The 16,572-nt window shown below is 39.3% G+C and overlaps 1 protein-coding gene across 13 annotated transcripts in view; it reads left to right on the plus strand.

Moving 5' to 3' along the window:
- Positions 1 to 16,572, plus strand: part of RAPH1 (Ras association (RalGDS/AF-6) and pleckstrin homology domains 1) — a 106,660-nt gene that overhangs the window by 47,034 nt on the left and 43,054 nt on the right. For 5 of the 13 annotated variants that reach the window (XM_050750792.1, XM_050750791.1, XM_050750793.1 and 2 more), the window contains 4 exons: positions 675 to 780; positions 1,889 to 2,394; positions 5,281 to 5,304; positions 15,942 to 16,022. In XM_050750792.1, coding sequence (XP_050606749.1) covers positions 675 to 780; positions 1,889 to 2,394; positions 5,281 to 5,304; positions 15,942 to 16,022 — 717 coding nt within the window. The remainder of the gene's footprint in view (positions 1 to 674; positions 781 to 1,888; positions 2,395 to 5,280; positions 5,305 to 15,941; positions 16,023 to 16,572) is intronic. The other 8 variants (XM_050750803.1, XM_050750802.1, XM_050750794.1 and 5 more) reach the window with 2 other exon arrangements.

Genomic DNA, 16,572 nt, shown 5'->3' on the forward strand with positions numbered 1-16,572 from the left:
CTGCCAGAGTGCGGGGATTACAGGTGTGAGCCACCACACCTATTTCTTAGCTTACCGTGTCCGTATTCATATACCTCACTTATTTTATAGTGCATGTGTATCAAATGAAGTCAGTCACTGTACTTAATATATTTGAAAAGATATTTACTCTGAACTATGACAGTGTCAAGTGCCTTTAAAAGTAAACATAGGCCGGATATGGTGGCTCATGCCTGCAATCCCAACGCTTAGGGAGACCGAGGTGGGTAGATCACTTGAGGCCAGGAGTTCGCAACCAGCCTGGCGAACGTGGTGACACCCTGTCTCTACTAAAAATACAAAAATTAGCTGGGCATGGTGGCACGTGCCTATGGTCCCAACTACTCGAGAGGATCTCTTGAACCCGGGAGGCACAGGTTGCAGTGAGCCAAGCTTGTGGCATGGCACTTAAGCCTGGGTGACAGGACGAAACTTCATCTCCAAAAAAAAAAAGCATGTATCTAAAGATTGAAATAAGTATAACCAAAATAATGATGTGAAAAACAATTATACTTTTCCTTAAGGCTATGACTTAGGAGAACTTTGGTTTTATTTATTATAGTGTGGCAGTTCACTTAATCATAAAACAAACTTCATCTTTTTTATATTATTGAAACCTGAATTTAATATGACTATTCAACTTTCTTTTTATAAAGAGTTTGGATTCTGACAAACCCATGGAACCAGTAAAAAGATCTCCTCTTCGCCAGGAAACAAACATGGCCAACTTTTCTTACCGCTTTTCCATATACAACTTGAATGGTAAGATGTAATTGGAAATAAAATGTAAAATAGTGTGCTAAGTCACATAATGTAGGAGCAGTACAGCTACAATTCCAAATATAAAAACTCAATATAAAAGCTACGTGTGTAACTTGACCAAGTTCTTAAATTTCTTTTTTCTTTTTTTTTTTTTTGAGACGGTTTTGTTTTTGTCGCCCAGGCTGGAGTTCAGTGGCACAATCTCGGCTCACTGCAACCTCTGCCTCCCAGATTCAAGCGATTCTTCTGCCTCAGCCTCCCAAGTAGCTGGGATTACAGGCATGCACCACCACACTTGGCTAATTTTGTATTTTTTTAGTAGAGATGGGGTTTCATCATGTTGGCCAGGCTGGTCTCGAACTCCTGACCTCAGGTGATCTGCCTGCCTCGGCCTCCCAAAGTGCTGGGATTACAGGTGTGAGCCACTGCATCTGGCCCTTAAATTTCTTGATTTGTGTATTTTATTAATATTACTAATTGAAAATATCACAGAAAAAAGCAAACTAGAATGTAACTAAAAGATAGTTGGTTTTATTAATAATTGACAAACTACATACCCAAGTGGAACCCCACAGCAAACTTAATTGCATTGTTTTCTCACTGGATTAAAGTCCAGTGAAATTACTTGTTAGTAATTTTTAAAGCAGCCACTGTGGCCTTTATCTATTGTATTCCACCTAGTCAAGTTTATAATACTGACCTGTCAGTCTGTAATTTTTTAGACTTTTGACTTCTCTTTTTATGCCCTCAGCTCTTTCGGTATTAACATCTCTACCGAAGCATTGATCATATTAACAATGTATTGAAGCCTGTGGTAAAAAGTTGCACAGAGAAATGTGGTTAAAACCATGGAATAGTATAAGATTTTTGTGGTGTTTTTGTCTTTGAACTCATAATTTATTCTTCTTTGATTATTACAAGCCTTAAAAGCAGAGGACTGTGTACTTCTAAAAATTTCTCTTGGAATTTAAAACAAAAACCAGTAATACTTAATTTTATTTGCTTTAGGCCCAACAGAATATATTCTTTTGCTTCATCATCTTCATTTATTAACTTATTTATAATAGAATGTATAAATTCTGGAAACATTATGTGTTGTTCATTGCAGAAGCTCTGAATCAGGGAGAGACTGTGGATCTGGATGCCTTGATGGCTGATCTTTGCTCTATAGAGCAGGAGCTCAGCAGTATTGGTTCAGGAAACAGTAAGCGTCAAATCACAGAAACGAAAGCTACTCAGAAGTTGCCTGTTAGCCGACATACATCGAAACCTGGCACCTTGAAAGGATTATCTTCTTCATCTAAAAGGATAGCTAAACCTTCCCATGCCAGCTACTCCCTGGACGACGTCACTGCACAGTTAGAACAGGCCTCTTTGAGTATGGATGAGGCTGCTCAGCAGTCTGTACTAGAAGATACTAAACCCTTGGTAACGAATCAGCACAGAAGAACCGCATCAGCAGGCACAGTGAGTGATGCTGAAGTACGCTCTATTAGTAATTCCTCCCGTTCCAGCATCACTTCTGCAGCCTCCAGCATGGACTCTTTGGATATTGATAAAGTAACACGCCCTCAAGAACTGGATTTGACACATCAAGGGCAGCCAATTCCTGAGGTAAATAGATGGAACTTTTTCCCTGCTATTTTATTATTGAAATAAAGGAGAAATTATATTAAAATAATGTAATTTTAATTACATTTTTAAATTCTTCTACATTTATAATTTGTCAGAGATACTTCTGAGATAGGTTTCAAGAGTACAGAAGGAATATATTATCAGATATGGTAGTGGCACACAGATGATTGAGAAGAAATTTAGTTTCTTCTTTTTTATTCTCATGACTGTAGTATTTGGAAGTTCTTGAATGGTATTTTTTATTGTAATTTGAGTCATTTCATGTGATTTGAAAATTAAAATGATTCGCAAAGCCATTTATTTATTCAGCTGATAGTGCTTTTAAATGTATGTTGATTTAAAGTAAAACTTAAGAAAACCACTTATATCATCATTGTGGTCCACCAAGATTCTAGTTTACCGGGTTAACTCCAGTTCATTATCTTTTTTTTTTTTTTGAGATGAAGTTTGTACTCTTGTCGCCCACGCTGGAGTGCAGTGGTGTGATCTTGGCTTGCTGCAACCTCCGCCTCCCAGGTTCAAGTGATTCTCCTGCCTCAGACTCCCAAGTAGCTGGGATTACAGGCACTCACCACCATGCCCAGCTAATTTTCGTATTTTTAGTAGAGATGGGGTTTCACCATGTTGGCCAGGCTGGTCTCGAACTCCATCTGAAACTCCGTCTGACCTCAGGTGATCCACCCACCTCGGTGTCCCAAAGTGCTGGGATTACAGACGTGAGCCACTGTGCCTGGCCGTCCATTTCATTATCGAAGAGTCAGTATGGTATATTGGAAAGGGCCACCAGGTGTGGAATCAGAAACTTGATTCTGAGTTTTCCTTGCCACTCACTACCCATGGGACCTTAAGTGAGTTATTCTCTTAAACATCAATTTCTCACAAGTAAAATGGAGTTCGTAGTACTATATCTGCCTTCCTGATAGGGTGGTTCAGAGAATCAAAAGTTATTCATAAACAGATTTTTTTTTTTAATAGACGGAGTCTTGTTCTGTCACCCAGGCTGGAGTGCAATGGCATGATCTCGGCTCACTGCAACCTTGTCTCCCGGGTTCAAGTGATTCTCCTGCCTCAGCCTCCTGAGTAGCTGGGATTACAGGCGCATGCCACCATACCTGGCTATTTTTTGTATTTTTGGTAGAGATGAGATTTCACCCTGTTGGCCAGGCTGGTCTTGAACTCCTGACCTCGTGATCTGCCCACCTCCCTAAGTGCTGGGATTACAGGTGTGAGCCACCGAGCCCAGCCGGAGTTCGTAGTACTATATCTGCCTTCCTGATAGGGTGGTTCAGAGAACCATAAGTTATTCATGAACAGATTTTTAAAAGATGGAATATTTTTCAGCATGTGACTGGATAAGGTGGGGAATAGATTTGTGATAACAAGTTTAACAAAAGCTGAGTTTGGTGAAAGAGAGTCCTTTATTGAGTTCTTTTCATCAAAGAGACGGTAATTCTGTCATAGGGTAGCAGCAAGAAAAAAGAAAAGTGGGGCAAAGTTAAGTCAACCTTTCCAATAAGCTTGTGTTTACAATACTCTAATATAGGATAAAAGAATCTATTTATGAATAATCAGTACTAAAGTAAAATCTTGAATTTTAACTATTACTTGACATCATTGATTTTTTTTTTCCTAATTTAATTCTTTGGATTAATTTCCATCAGTCAGTAACTCTTGGTACCCACCCATGTGCGTAACTTTGTTTTTGGTACTGTGGAGCACAAAAGGAGTATTAATCATGGTGGTTTGGAGATAAACTTGAATTATTTCTAAGAAAGTTAGCCAGTCTTATCAATCTGAAGAATAAACTTTCATTTGTTTAAAATGAAACTTATCTAAGTGGTATATATTCTATAGAGAACTTGAAAACTGATTTCTAGGCCTGATGCGGTGGCTCACGCCTGTAATCCCAGCACTTTGGGAGGCCGAGGTGGGTGGATCACCTGAGGTCAGGAGTTTGAGACCATCCTGGCCAACATGGTGAAACCCCATCTCTACTAAAAATAATTAGCTGGATGTGGTGGCGCATGCCTGTAATCCCAGCTACTCGGGAGGCTGAGGTAGGAGAATCGCTTGAACCAGGGAGTCGGAGGTTGCAGTGAGCCGAGATCGTGCCACTGCATTCCAGCCTGGCAACAGAGCAAGATTCCGTCTCCAAAAAGAAAAAAAGAAAAAAGAAAACTGATTTCTATTTTGTGATACCTGGGAATTATATTTAGGATATGAGCAGTATTTTATTAGGGGTGTGCTTTCTTGGCCATTCTTTGTTTTGTACGTTGATATTACTTCCAATCAGTTTACAGTATTTTGAGTTGGGTTAAGATGCATGAGGACAAGTTATAAACTAATCTGCGTGTCTGTCTTTCTGTCTGTAAAATGTGCTTGTTCTAAAAGTTCATACAATATAGGGGCAAATTGAAGTAAAACATGAGAAGTTCCTCTCTCCCAGCAAGGACACTTCAAATGTTATCTAGTGGTATCCATGTATATCACTGTGAATACTGCAAAGAATACCAGTACTCAGTGGTGTAATGTTTCATATGAGAGTTTAATGTAAGGTTTGGTGAGTAAACCAGGACTATAGCAGGGAAAGGAGTTAAAAAGTCTTACCTAGCTAGCCTGTTCTTTTGCCTCACCTAGGAGTATAGAAAGGTGGTTTAACAAACCTGGAACTTGCTTCAGTATGCTTTTTTCGTAGGTCTAGTCTGTTCTGATTCAAATAAACTGAGGCAAGCTTTAATATATCCTGAACTCATGTATCAAATTGTCTTTAAATGCAAATACGGTTTTTAAAATATTTTAGTTTTTCATGCATGGCGTTAAATAGTTTTATGAGATATGTTACAGACAACTATCCTCTACCCACAGACACATCATATTCTGCTCCCAGAGGTAAGTAATTTTTGCTCATTTAGTTGACGCTTAGGGAATTTACCTCTTTATCATTAAATCTACATACACGTTGCCATTTCTTGGTTTTTTTTTTTTAGTTGTATGTATTACCTATTGAGTTTTCACTGCAGAAGATGAGGGTATAGCTGTCTATACACAACTTCTCACTTCTCCCTTCCTGTTCTTCCATTCTCCAAGTATATTTTGATTGAACTAATATTCAGTGTTTATGTTAAAATGACTATATACTTGCAATTTACTGCTAACCTCCATATACTCTTATGACTACATTCCCTTTCTGGAATATCATTTTACTTTTACTGGAATGAACAGATTTTTTAAAATATTTAATTTTATAGGTGATCACTATTTCAATTTCAGACTTTATCTCAGTTGATTAAATCTCTCCGGTTCAAGCCAAATTGTGTTCCATTAATTGCATCTTCTTAAAATTCTATTCTTTTTTTTTTTTTTTTTTTTTTTTTTTTGTAGTCTTTGGGATTATCCTTAGGTCTTTTTTCTTAGGCTGGTGAGCTTATCTGGAGAAAGTTCTTCCAGTCTTCTATGCTGGCTGCCGAGTGTTTTAGTAGCCCATTTGGGAAAGAAGGGTTGGAACATGAGGATGGTCCCCATTGTTCCAGTCTGTAAGCTTTCATCAAATCCTTTTAGGTCAGGGTTTCTCAGCTATCAGCACTATTGACATTTGGGCTAGTTTTCTGTTGTGAGTGGCTGTCCTATGCATTGTAGGATGTTTAGCAGCATCCCTGGCCTGTACACACTAGCTGTCAGTAGTACACATACCTTCTTCAGTTGTGACAACTAAAAACATCCACAGACATTGTTACATGTTCCTTGTAGGACAAAATCCACCCCCAATTGAGAATCACCACTGCTCTAGGCAGAGAGGGTTAACAGTAGGTCTGAGTCCTTTTCTTCATGGAAAAATGACCTTGGATTTTCCTTCTCCTGACATTCTTTTCCTGGACACATACTGGATTAAGAATTAAATATAGAATATCTCCAGGTAATATTGTTTATTGTGAAATTGACCCCTGTTGGTGAATGTATATGGACCAGGAAAACTGTCCATGAATAACTGAATTAGCCTATGAAATTGATTTTGTGGTGTGCAGTGTAACTTTTTTTTTTTTTTTTTAAAGACAGAGTCTCACTCTGTTGCCCAGGCCGTAGTGCAATGGCGCAGTCTGAGCTCACTGCAACCTCTGCCTCCCAGGTTCACGTGATTCTCGTGCCTCAGCCTCCCGAGTAGCAGGGATTACAAGCACATGCCACCAGGCCTGGCTAATTTTTGTATTTCTCTTTTTGAGTAGAGACAGGGTTTCCCCATGTTGGCCAGGCTGGTCTTGAACCCCTGACCTCAAGTGATCTGCCTGCCTCAGCCTCCCAAAGTGCTGGGATTACACTTTGGGAGCCACTGCACCTGGCCAGCAGTGTAATAACTCTTGTAAATGAGCATGAACGTGTTCTTTAAGGGTCCCTGGCACTTACCCTCATTGGCTGTTACAAGGTACTGCTGGTTCCTGTTGAGCATGAAGTTTCCCTAAGCCAGAGTGTTTTCTGCACTTACCACGTGGTCTCTTTCCCTTACAATGAGCTATCACTTACGGGCCCAAAAAAAAGGGCCCGTGGTGAGCTGTATGGACTCCCTCTGAAGATGGCATGTCTGATGCTAGCATGCCAGCATGCCCTCTTTTTCTTTATACTAAGAGCTGAGTGAATCTGGCTTCAAGCTATAGTCTGTTGGGTCTTGTGAGTGGATATTAATCTGTACCTGAGACCGCTGCTCGTGGGCAAGTGAGTAAAGGAGGGAATCTGAGAATTAACTGCTTTCTTAAACGTGTTTTCAACCATTCTTCCTGCTTTTAGTCTCAATATCACTTGTCTGCTCTTGCTTCTGGGGACTTCTGAGGTTACACAATATAAATTGAGTGCTCCTCTGCTTTTCTCCAGTGCTGGCCCAGCATTCAGCTTTGCTAAATTGGTTACCACTCAGCCATATGCTTATTTTCCCCTTTTCCCACCCCCATTTTAATCCCTGTGAAACAATGCCTCACAACTTGGGCTACTTTATCCTGCTGGGGATAGGCAACATTTTTGGTTGTCCATCAAAGGAATGTGCTACTACTGGCATCTAGTGGGTAGAGGCCAGAGGTGCTGCTAAACATCCTACAGTGCACAGGACAACCCACACGAAGGATAATTATCTGGCCCAAAATAGTGCCAAGGTTGAGAAACCACATTTTAAATCGTGTGGCACCTGTTAGTCACGATCAGCAAGGTGGCAGTTACGGTATGTTGCATGAAGTTCTTCTGTTGAAAGTTTCTGATAAAGATCGAGAAAGTACCAGCATCAAATCTTCTTAGATTCAAGGAAATATAGGTATCTTTGGCCAGTCCCTTTCTCCTGAACTCCAGGTACATATATTCCATCTCTAATCATTATCTCTATTTGAATGTATAATTGCGCATTACATTTCTCCAGAGAGAACCAATAGGATATGAGTGGGGATTTATTATGGAAATTGACCGACACCATTACAAAGGCTGAGAAGTCATATGACAGGCTGTCTGCAAGCTGGAGACCATAGGATAGTAGTGTGGCTCAGTCCAAGTCAGAAAGCCTCAGAACCAGGAAAGCCTATGGTGTAATTATCAGTCTTAGGCTGAAGGCCTGGGTACCCAAGGGAGGCTGCTGGTATAAGGCCTGCGGTACAAAGACTGGAGAGCCTGGAGTTCTGATATCCAAGAGCAGGAGAAGAGTGTCCCATCTCTAGGAAAGAGGGAAGAAAGCACCTTTTCTCTGCCTTTTTTGTTCTATCTGGGGCCCTCAGTCAGTTGGATGGTGCCTACCCACAATGACGGTGGGTCTTCCCCACTCAGTCCTGGTTCATACACCATCTCCTCTGGAAACACTCTTCAGAGACTTACCCAGATGCTTTACCAAGTTCTCTAGGTATTCCTTCATCCAGTGAAGTTGATAACCTAAAATTAACCATCACAAGTAGATTGCTCAAATTTAACTGGTCTAAACCTCAAGTTCTGCTCTTTTTCTTCAAACTTATTTCTCCCACTGTCTTCTCTATCTCAGTTGATAGATATTCCATCCATTTAGTTCATAAAGCAAACTCCTTGGAGTCTTTATCTACTTATTTTCTTTCTACCTCTCTTCCAATCCAGCAGCAAATTCTGTTGGTCTTATCTTCAGAATATATCTAGAATATGATCACTTTTCACCATCTTCACTGTCACCAAGCCAACTTCATCTTGATCTAGATTTTTGAATAGACTTCCACCTGGTCTTTCTGCATTCACCTTTCCCTTGAGAGTCTATTATCCACACTGCAGCCAGAGTGATCCTTTTGAAATGTAAGTCAGATTATCTCTTTTCAAACCTAAAGGCTTTGCATCTCAAAGTATAGCCCAAACCCCTATAATGGCCTATAGAGCCTTGCCTGATCTGCTTTCCTGTTACCACTGACCCTATTTTTCTTCCTTCTGTCCCTTACCCCACTAGCCATACTGTCCCATACTTGTTCTCTTCCAGTAGCCAGAGCCTGCCTCTTAGCCTTTGCACTTACTCAACCCTGCCTAGACGCCCTTTCCCAGTCTTCTGTATAACATACTCCTAGCTACCTTCTGGAATTTGCTCAAGTGTCACTTTCTCATAGAGGCGTTCTTTGATCATGCTATTTAAAAATGGAACTCCCCTTACTCTGCCCTATTATTACCTTTTTGTGTGTTTTGTTTTTTGGGTTTTTTTTGAGACAGATTTTCGTTCTGTCACTCAGGCTGGAGTGCAGTGGTGCCATCTTGGCTCACTGTAACCTCTGCTTCCTGGATTCAGTGGATCCTCCTGCCTCAGTTTCCGGAGTAGCTGGGACCTCAGGCATATGACATCATGCCCATTTAATTTTTTAAATTTTTTGAAGAGATGGTGTCTCACTATATTGCCCAGGCACTGTATCAGACTCCTGGGCTCAAGCAATCCCCAAACCTTGGCCTCCAAAAGTGCTAGGATTACAGCTGTGAGCCACCGTGCTCAGCCTTTGATTACTTTTTATCTCTTGTTTTTTTTTTTCTCTTTAGTACTTATCTCCATTTAACGTACTATATACATTACTTTTTAATTGTCCTCTCCAACTTGAATATAAGCTTCAGGAGGAGAGAGATTTTTCATTTTTTTAATTCCTGATGTACTCATCACATCTAGAACAGTACTTGGCTCATACGCACTCAAATATTTGGCCCGGCGTGGTGACTCATGCCTGTAATCTCAGCGCTTTGGGAGGCCTGAGCAGGTAGATTGAGGTCAGGAGTTCAAGACCAGCCTGACCAATCTGGTGAAACCCCGTCTCTACTAAAAATATAAAAGTTAGCCGAGCTTGGTGCATGCCTGTAATCCCAGCTACTCCGGAGGCTGAAGTAGGAGAATCACTTGAACCCGGGAGCCAAGATCGCACCACTTCGCTCCAGCCTGGGTGACAGAGCGAGACTCTGTCTCAAAAAAAAAAAAAAAAAAAAAAGCACTTAAATATTTGAATGAACAAATATATGCATGTGTTCATTCCACCATTTTAAATCTAGAAGCCTATACTCTAAAATTAGCAGCACTTTTTTTTTCAGGATGATGACTGTGAAGTGTAACATACATAAAAACTCTTTAATAGTGAACTTTTTTTTCATATCTAGGTTCTCTAGAGCCAGTAATTATACTTAACTGTTTAGAGAAACCCAGCATAGAATAGTGGCTTTTACTGACATTTAGTGATACAAATATCGGTTAAAAATACCAATTTGAAATTAATACTGTTTCATCTTGGGGACATGGGTAGTTAAGTTGCCCATCTAAAAGTAATATTGTGGCTCGTCTTTCTGCCTGTCACCATGGACAGGCACAGTCCAATTTAACTTCTCAAAGAGTTTATCTTTATTACCTGCGTTTCTTTTGCTCGGCTTTTGTTAAAATACTGTACTTCCAGCACTTCACATATGTTATCTCATTTAAGCCTCATACTATTTCATCAAAGCCAATACTGACAAGATTAAGTGGGTCAAATAACTGAGAAATCTGTGTTTGAGTTCTAAAACCACAATGTTTGCTTCCCAATCTTCATAAAAATCTTAGTGTAGCCGATTGTTAAAAATAATTATTTCCCAAATGAATTATAGAATAACTTCAGTCAATATTATTATAAAGTCTGTCAGCAATAATGACCATATGCCATGTTTTTAAAACTAGAATTCACTGTAGTTGAAATAAATTGTAATAAAGGCTATTTCTCAACCATTACAAAATATGTTGCAACTGATTTACTCATCTTTTTGGTACTTTTATTCCTGTTAACTGATAAAACATCTCAATAGGACAACAGTTTGCAAATTTAATTGGTAATTTCATGTTATAATTTTCATATAAAGTAGGATATTACTAATTAAAGGTTAATGTTAGAATTTACCTTTATTTTTCTGGTGGGATTATTAAATTTTAATAATTTTTTTGAATTTGGAATTTTATACATGACTGTTTTTAAAATGAAAATACTTTGTAAAGCTATTACTTTATAGCAGATTCAAAGGATTTTTTCATCATAATATACATAATATAATCATCAAGTTTTCTTAAGATTCAGCAAAACCTTTTGCCAAATTTAAAGGAATAGGTAACGTCAGCACAGTGGCTCACGCCTGTAATCCCAGCACTTTGGGAGGCCAAGGCAGGCGGATCACCTGAGGTCCTGAGTACCAGACCATCCTGGCCAACATGGTGAAACCCCATCTCTACTAAAAATACAAAAATTAGCTGGGCGTGGTGGCGGGCACCTGTAATCCCAGCTACTTGGGAGGCCGAGGCAGGAGAATCACTTGAACCTGGGAGGCAAAGGTTGCAGTGAGCCGAGATGGTGCCACTGTACTCCAGCCTGGGCGACAGTGAGACTCCGTTTCAAAAAGTAAAATAAAATAAAATAAAGGAATAGGTATCAGATGAAAAAAGAGGCTGAAGATTTAGTGAAATCCAGGGGAAAAGCCTAATTCACACAAACATGTTTCAAATACACCCCCCCAATAATCACTGGCACATATGCCCTGACTCTTACTGTTTGTGTTTCTTGGAAATCTGTGTGATTTTTTTTTTTTCCCTGCAGAAGTTAAAAGCATCTTTATTTAGGTTTAGGCCTGTTTTTGTTTTGGGTTTGTGGAGGGCTGGTAAAAGACCGTTTTTTAGACAATACTAGAAATATATTCATCTGGCCGGGTGCAGTGGCTCACGCCCGTAATCCCGATACTTTGGGAGGCCGAGGCAGGCGGATCACTTGAGGTCAGAAGTTCGAGACCAGGCTGGCCAACATGGTGAAACCCCGTCTCTACTAAAAATACAAAAAAAAAAAAAAAAAAAAAAAAAAGCCTGGCATGGTGGCAGATGCCTGTAATCCCAGCTACTCACGAGGCTGAGGCAGGAGAATCACTTGAATCCAGGAGGCAGAGGTTGCAGTGAGCCAAGGTTACGCCACTGCACTCCATCCTGGGTGACAGAGCGAGACTCCATCTCCAAAAAAAAAAAAAAAAAAAAAAATATATTCATCTATTTAAAATGAATAGGGGCTATAAAACAAAAAGAAATGTTTTTAAAACATTCACAAATTTACTGGCTATATAATATCCAGTAGAAGGAGAGCAGAATAAAGAGGAAAGGGGGCAAAACAGAAAAATTGAGTGCTTGTTCTGTTAGCCATTGTGTTTTATGTCTTAACACACGTTGTGCAGAGCCCAACACCTTGTGGAGGGCACGATTATCCCTCTTTTACAATGGAAGGAACTGAGGTAGAAAGAGACGAAATAACTTGCCCAAGGGTTTGAACTCAAACATACTGGTTGTAGAGCTCATACTACCATATTATGCTACTTCATTACAGAATTGAAGGAAAATCAAGACGAGAGTAGACTAGCCAGTGCTCTCAGAGCCAGACCTAGAGACAGAACTACATAGGCAGGAGAGAAAAAGGCAAAGGAGACGTACGTAATAATATCCCCATCTTGTGGTGGTTTTGTATTTTTTTTTAATATTTTAAGTAAAATTAAGTTAACTTGTAGCTCTAAGCTAAATAAAGCTTAAATAAAATTAAGATGAGGGGTGGCGGTTCCCATTCTTAGTAGTAATATTAATCATTCATAATTTTTATGCCAACCTTTGAAGATAAATGCTATGATTATCCCCATTTTGCACATGAGGAAACAGGTTAAATGATAGGCCCAGAATCACCTTGCCAATAAATGGCCAAGCTGGGGCTTGAACCCAGGCACTCTAGCACTGGGGTCTCCATTCTTAACCATCATGCTATTCTTACTTTCGACATACGATTTGTGGAAAATGCATACACGTGTTAGTAAAGATGATGGAAATCTATTTTATTGAAACACTAATGAGTGGTCATAAGCCTCCACTTCTTTCCGGTAATCTAAAGTGTTAGCTATCACAAGGAAGTGTTTTATTTGTAACCACTACTTTGGTACAAGGCCATTTCTTTATAATGGTTTGGCTCCTATGTTCAGATAAATGGTTTTTATTTATTTTATTTATTTTTTGAGACAGGGTCTCACTCTTTTACCTAGGTGGAGTGCAGTGGCGCAATCTCAGTTCACTGCAGTCTCCACCTCCTGGGTTCAAACGATTCTCGTGTCTCAGCCTCCCTAGTAGCTGTGACTATAGGCGTGCACCACCACACCTGGCTTGTCTTCGTATGTTTTGTAGAGACGGAGTTTCACCCTGTTGACCAGGCTGGTCTCGAACTCCTCACCTCAAATGATTCACCCGCCTGGGCCTCCCAAAGTGCTGGGATTACAGGCGTGAGCCACTGCGGCTGGCCAGATCAATGCTTTTTAATATGTGCATTCCCACCCCACCCCAAGGACTCTAGCTTGTAAATGGCACTTTGTTTTAACATGTTATAGATTCAGTTCAAGAAAGTAGTGGTTCATAACTTTGCAGAGATTTGTGGTGAGTTTTTGTAAGATTGATAGAAAGTTTTTATCAAACAAAATGACACAACACTTTGTAATACAAATGAAAGTTTCAAAACTGAGAAAATTTATAGCAAAATTTATACAGAGAATTGACCTTTAAATTCATTTTTTTCCCCGTGGGAGACTCACTGGACATTGTTTGTTACATATTTTGATTTATGAAAGTAGTGATAAAGAGTAGGCAAAGATTAGACTTGGAGCAGATAATATTTTTTGGTAAGAAAATAGGTACTTTATGGAAATGGACCTAATTAACATTAAAAAGCTATATTATTCCATAATCCCTTTTTATTTATGTTAATGTAACATAAATTTTTAATCTTTGTTTATTTACTATTTTGTATTGTTTTTGTCATTTCATATATATCGTTTTCTGGTAAGGGTATACTGCGTAATAGCTATAGTATTCCATTGTACTGTTTTACATTTAACATCTCTTGTTGAATACTTCAGATTTAATTTTTCTTTTCTTTTTTTTTTTTTTTGAGACAGTCTCGCTCTGTTGCCCAGGCTGGAGTGCAATGGCGCCATCTTGGCTCACTGCAACCTCTGGCCCCCGGGTTCAAGCAATTCTCCTGCCTCAGCTTCTGGAGTAGCTGGGTGGGACTACAGGCACAAGCCACCACTCCTGGCTATTTTTTGTAATTTTAGTAGAAACGGGATTTCACTATGTTGGCCAGGCTCGTCTCGAACTCCTGACCTCAAGTGATCTGCCTGCCTCAGCCTCCCAAAGGGCTGGGATTACAGACGTGAGCCACCACGCCCAGCCCAGATTTAGGTTTTTAAAAAGTTTAACCAGTAAGCATTTGGAAATATGATGGACACTTGTGCACGATTGAGTCTAGAAAGAAGTGATTTTTTAAAAAAAATTATTTTGAAATATTTTACTTACAAAACCTTTAAAGAATAGTACAAAGAACTCATGAAATTCATTAGCCATGTAATTTTTAACATTTTACCACATTATTGTGCTATGTCTGTATTTATGTTTCCTGAATCCTTTGGGAGTTGGTTGCATTTATCATTCCCTTATATTCCTTAATACTTCAGTATCTGTTTCCTAAGAAAAGGGACACTGGCAGTATAGATTTGATGGGCCTCCTGTTGATGTAGTAATTGAAACAGTATGTTTAATGAGAAAATACAGAGGGAAAAACAAAAACCATCTTGATCTGGTTTCAAGCATGTGGCATGAAGGTCAAGTAGAAAGTTATTCATACATTCTGTAAATATTTGAGTGCCTAGGCACTGTGGTGGGATGTAAGGGATAAAACTGGAATATAATACACAATGTTGGCCGGGCGCAGTGGCTCATGCCTGTAATCCCAGAACTTTTGGAAGTGGAGGTGGGTGGATCTCTTGAGGTCAGGAGTTCAAGACCAGCCTCGCCAACCTGGTGACATCCCATCTCTACTAAAAGTACAAAACTAGCCAGGCATGGTGGCGAGCGCCTGTAATCCCAGCTACTCGGGAGGCTGAGGCAGGAAAATTGCTTGAACCCGGAAGGCGGAGGTTGTAGTGAGCTGAGATCATGCCACTGCACTCCAGTCCAGGCGACAGAGTGAGACTCCATCTCAAAAACAACAACAACAAAAAACAATGTCCTTATGAAGTGATAATTTATTGTATAGAGGGGTGCAGGGGAGGATATAGACAACCAGACAAGTGATTTTGGTACAGTATGGTAGAAACTATGATGGAAAAAACAGAAAACCTTTTTCATTAAAAAGTTCTTGATGACTTTGAGAATGAATTACAGAATACATTATAACTCAAAGGATGAAGGCTTTAGGAAAGAAAGATTGCAAGAAATTAAGGGATAAATGAGTGGTTGGGAAGTGGAGGAGGCACCTTCTAGCGTGAATTCAGGGAATTTGGCAGTGGAGAGGAGAAACAGTTTAACAAGAGGACAGTACCCAGAATTGAACCCTTTCCTCTTCTCCTCACCCTCAATGGACTGATCTAGTTAAGTATCAGAGACTAAAGATACTCTCTCTTTAGGAGGGGGAATGAATGAGATCTAGAACATGCTTGGCTTTGGAAGGGGAAACAAAACACATTTATTCATCTAGAATTTGAGGGAAGAATAAAAATATGGGTATAATTACAAGGTACATTCTAATGAAGATCCTCATGATAAATGGGTTTAGCTTTCTCACATGGAGGGAAGTGCAGTCATATGAAGAGAGGGAAGAGGGAAGCTAGAAGCTTGAAGAACATAGAGACTTAGAACAGGCATAACATAAGGGGAAAAATTAAGAGCACTGCCAAACAGTGGTTAAGGGCCAGTTGAGGTTTATTAGCATGAATTGGTATTGGATATAATGTTTCTGCACAATTATTTCATAGAACTCTACTGTCCAGAAGTGGAGTGAGGTTATCCTTAAATTATCAAGGGTTAGGATCATCTGGGTCTTACCTTTATAATTTTTGCATATAGGAGAATGAAAGGTAATTGCATGCAACTTTTCATTACTATTTTGTTTCATTACTGTTTTGTTTCACTTCATTGATCTTTTTCTCTTCCTGCATGTTAATGAGAGCTGCCCGTTTCACCTCCTTTACCTGTCATTTTCTTCCTTACTGCATTTTCACAGCATGCTATTTCTCTGAGATGTTCCAGCAAGCAGGCCAAGCATCATATTGACTTCACAGAAGAACAGGCTGAGCTGACACCTGTAAGTTCTATAAACATGCCATGGCGTGACTTAATGAAGAGGAAAGCATTCGTTAGAACTCCAAATGATGAAACCATTTCATATAACTTCAGTTTTTCAAATAAAAATTAAACCAAATTTAATAAATTAGCAAAAACAAATAAGCAACTTTAGATAGGGTACCATTGAGTAATACTCCTGGTATGATTATGTAGGTGGTAGCATAATTGATGTAGATAATTTTTGTTTTAGAACCTGAAACAACATGCCTTCTTTATTCTGAAACTAAGAGCTTTTGTAAATTTCTTAAGATACTAACAAATTTAATTGTTCTTTACAGCAGAGATACCAAATGGAATGATTCTTCTGTACTGATGCTTAACTGAAAGCCTAGTTTCTTTCTTAATAAAATGTATTCTTTGGTCAGTGATTGGCAAATCTGGATGATTCAGAGGTGTACTGTTCTATATGGTAGCCACTAGCCACATGTGCCTATTAAGTATTTAAAATGTGGTTACTCCAAATTGTGGTGTGCTGTAAGGATAAAATACATACTGGACTTCAAAGACTT

This window comes from Macaca thibetana, chromosome 12 (genome assembly GCF_024542745.1).
Source record: "Macaca thibetana thibetana isolate TM-01 chromosome 12, ASM2454274v1, whole genome shotgun sequence".
NCBI classification, from domain to species: Eukaryota; Metazoa; Chordata; class Mammalia; order Primates; family Cercopithecidae; genus Macaca; species Macaca thibetana.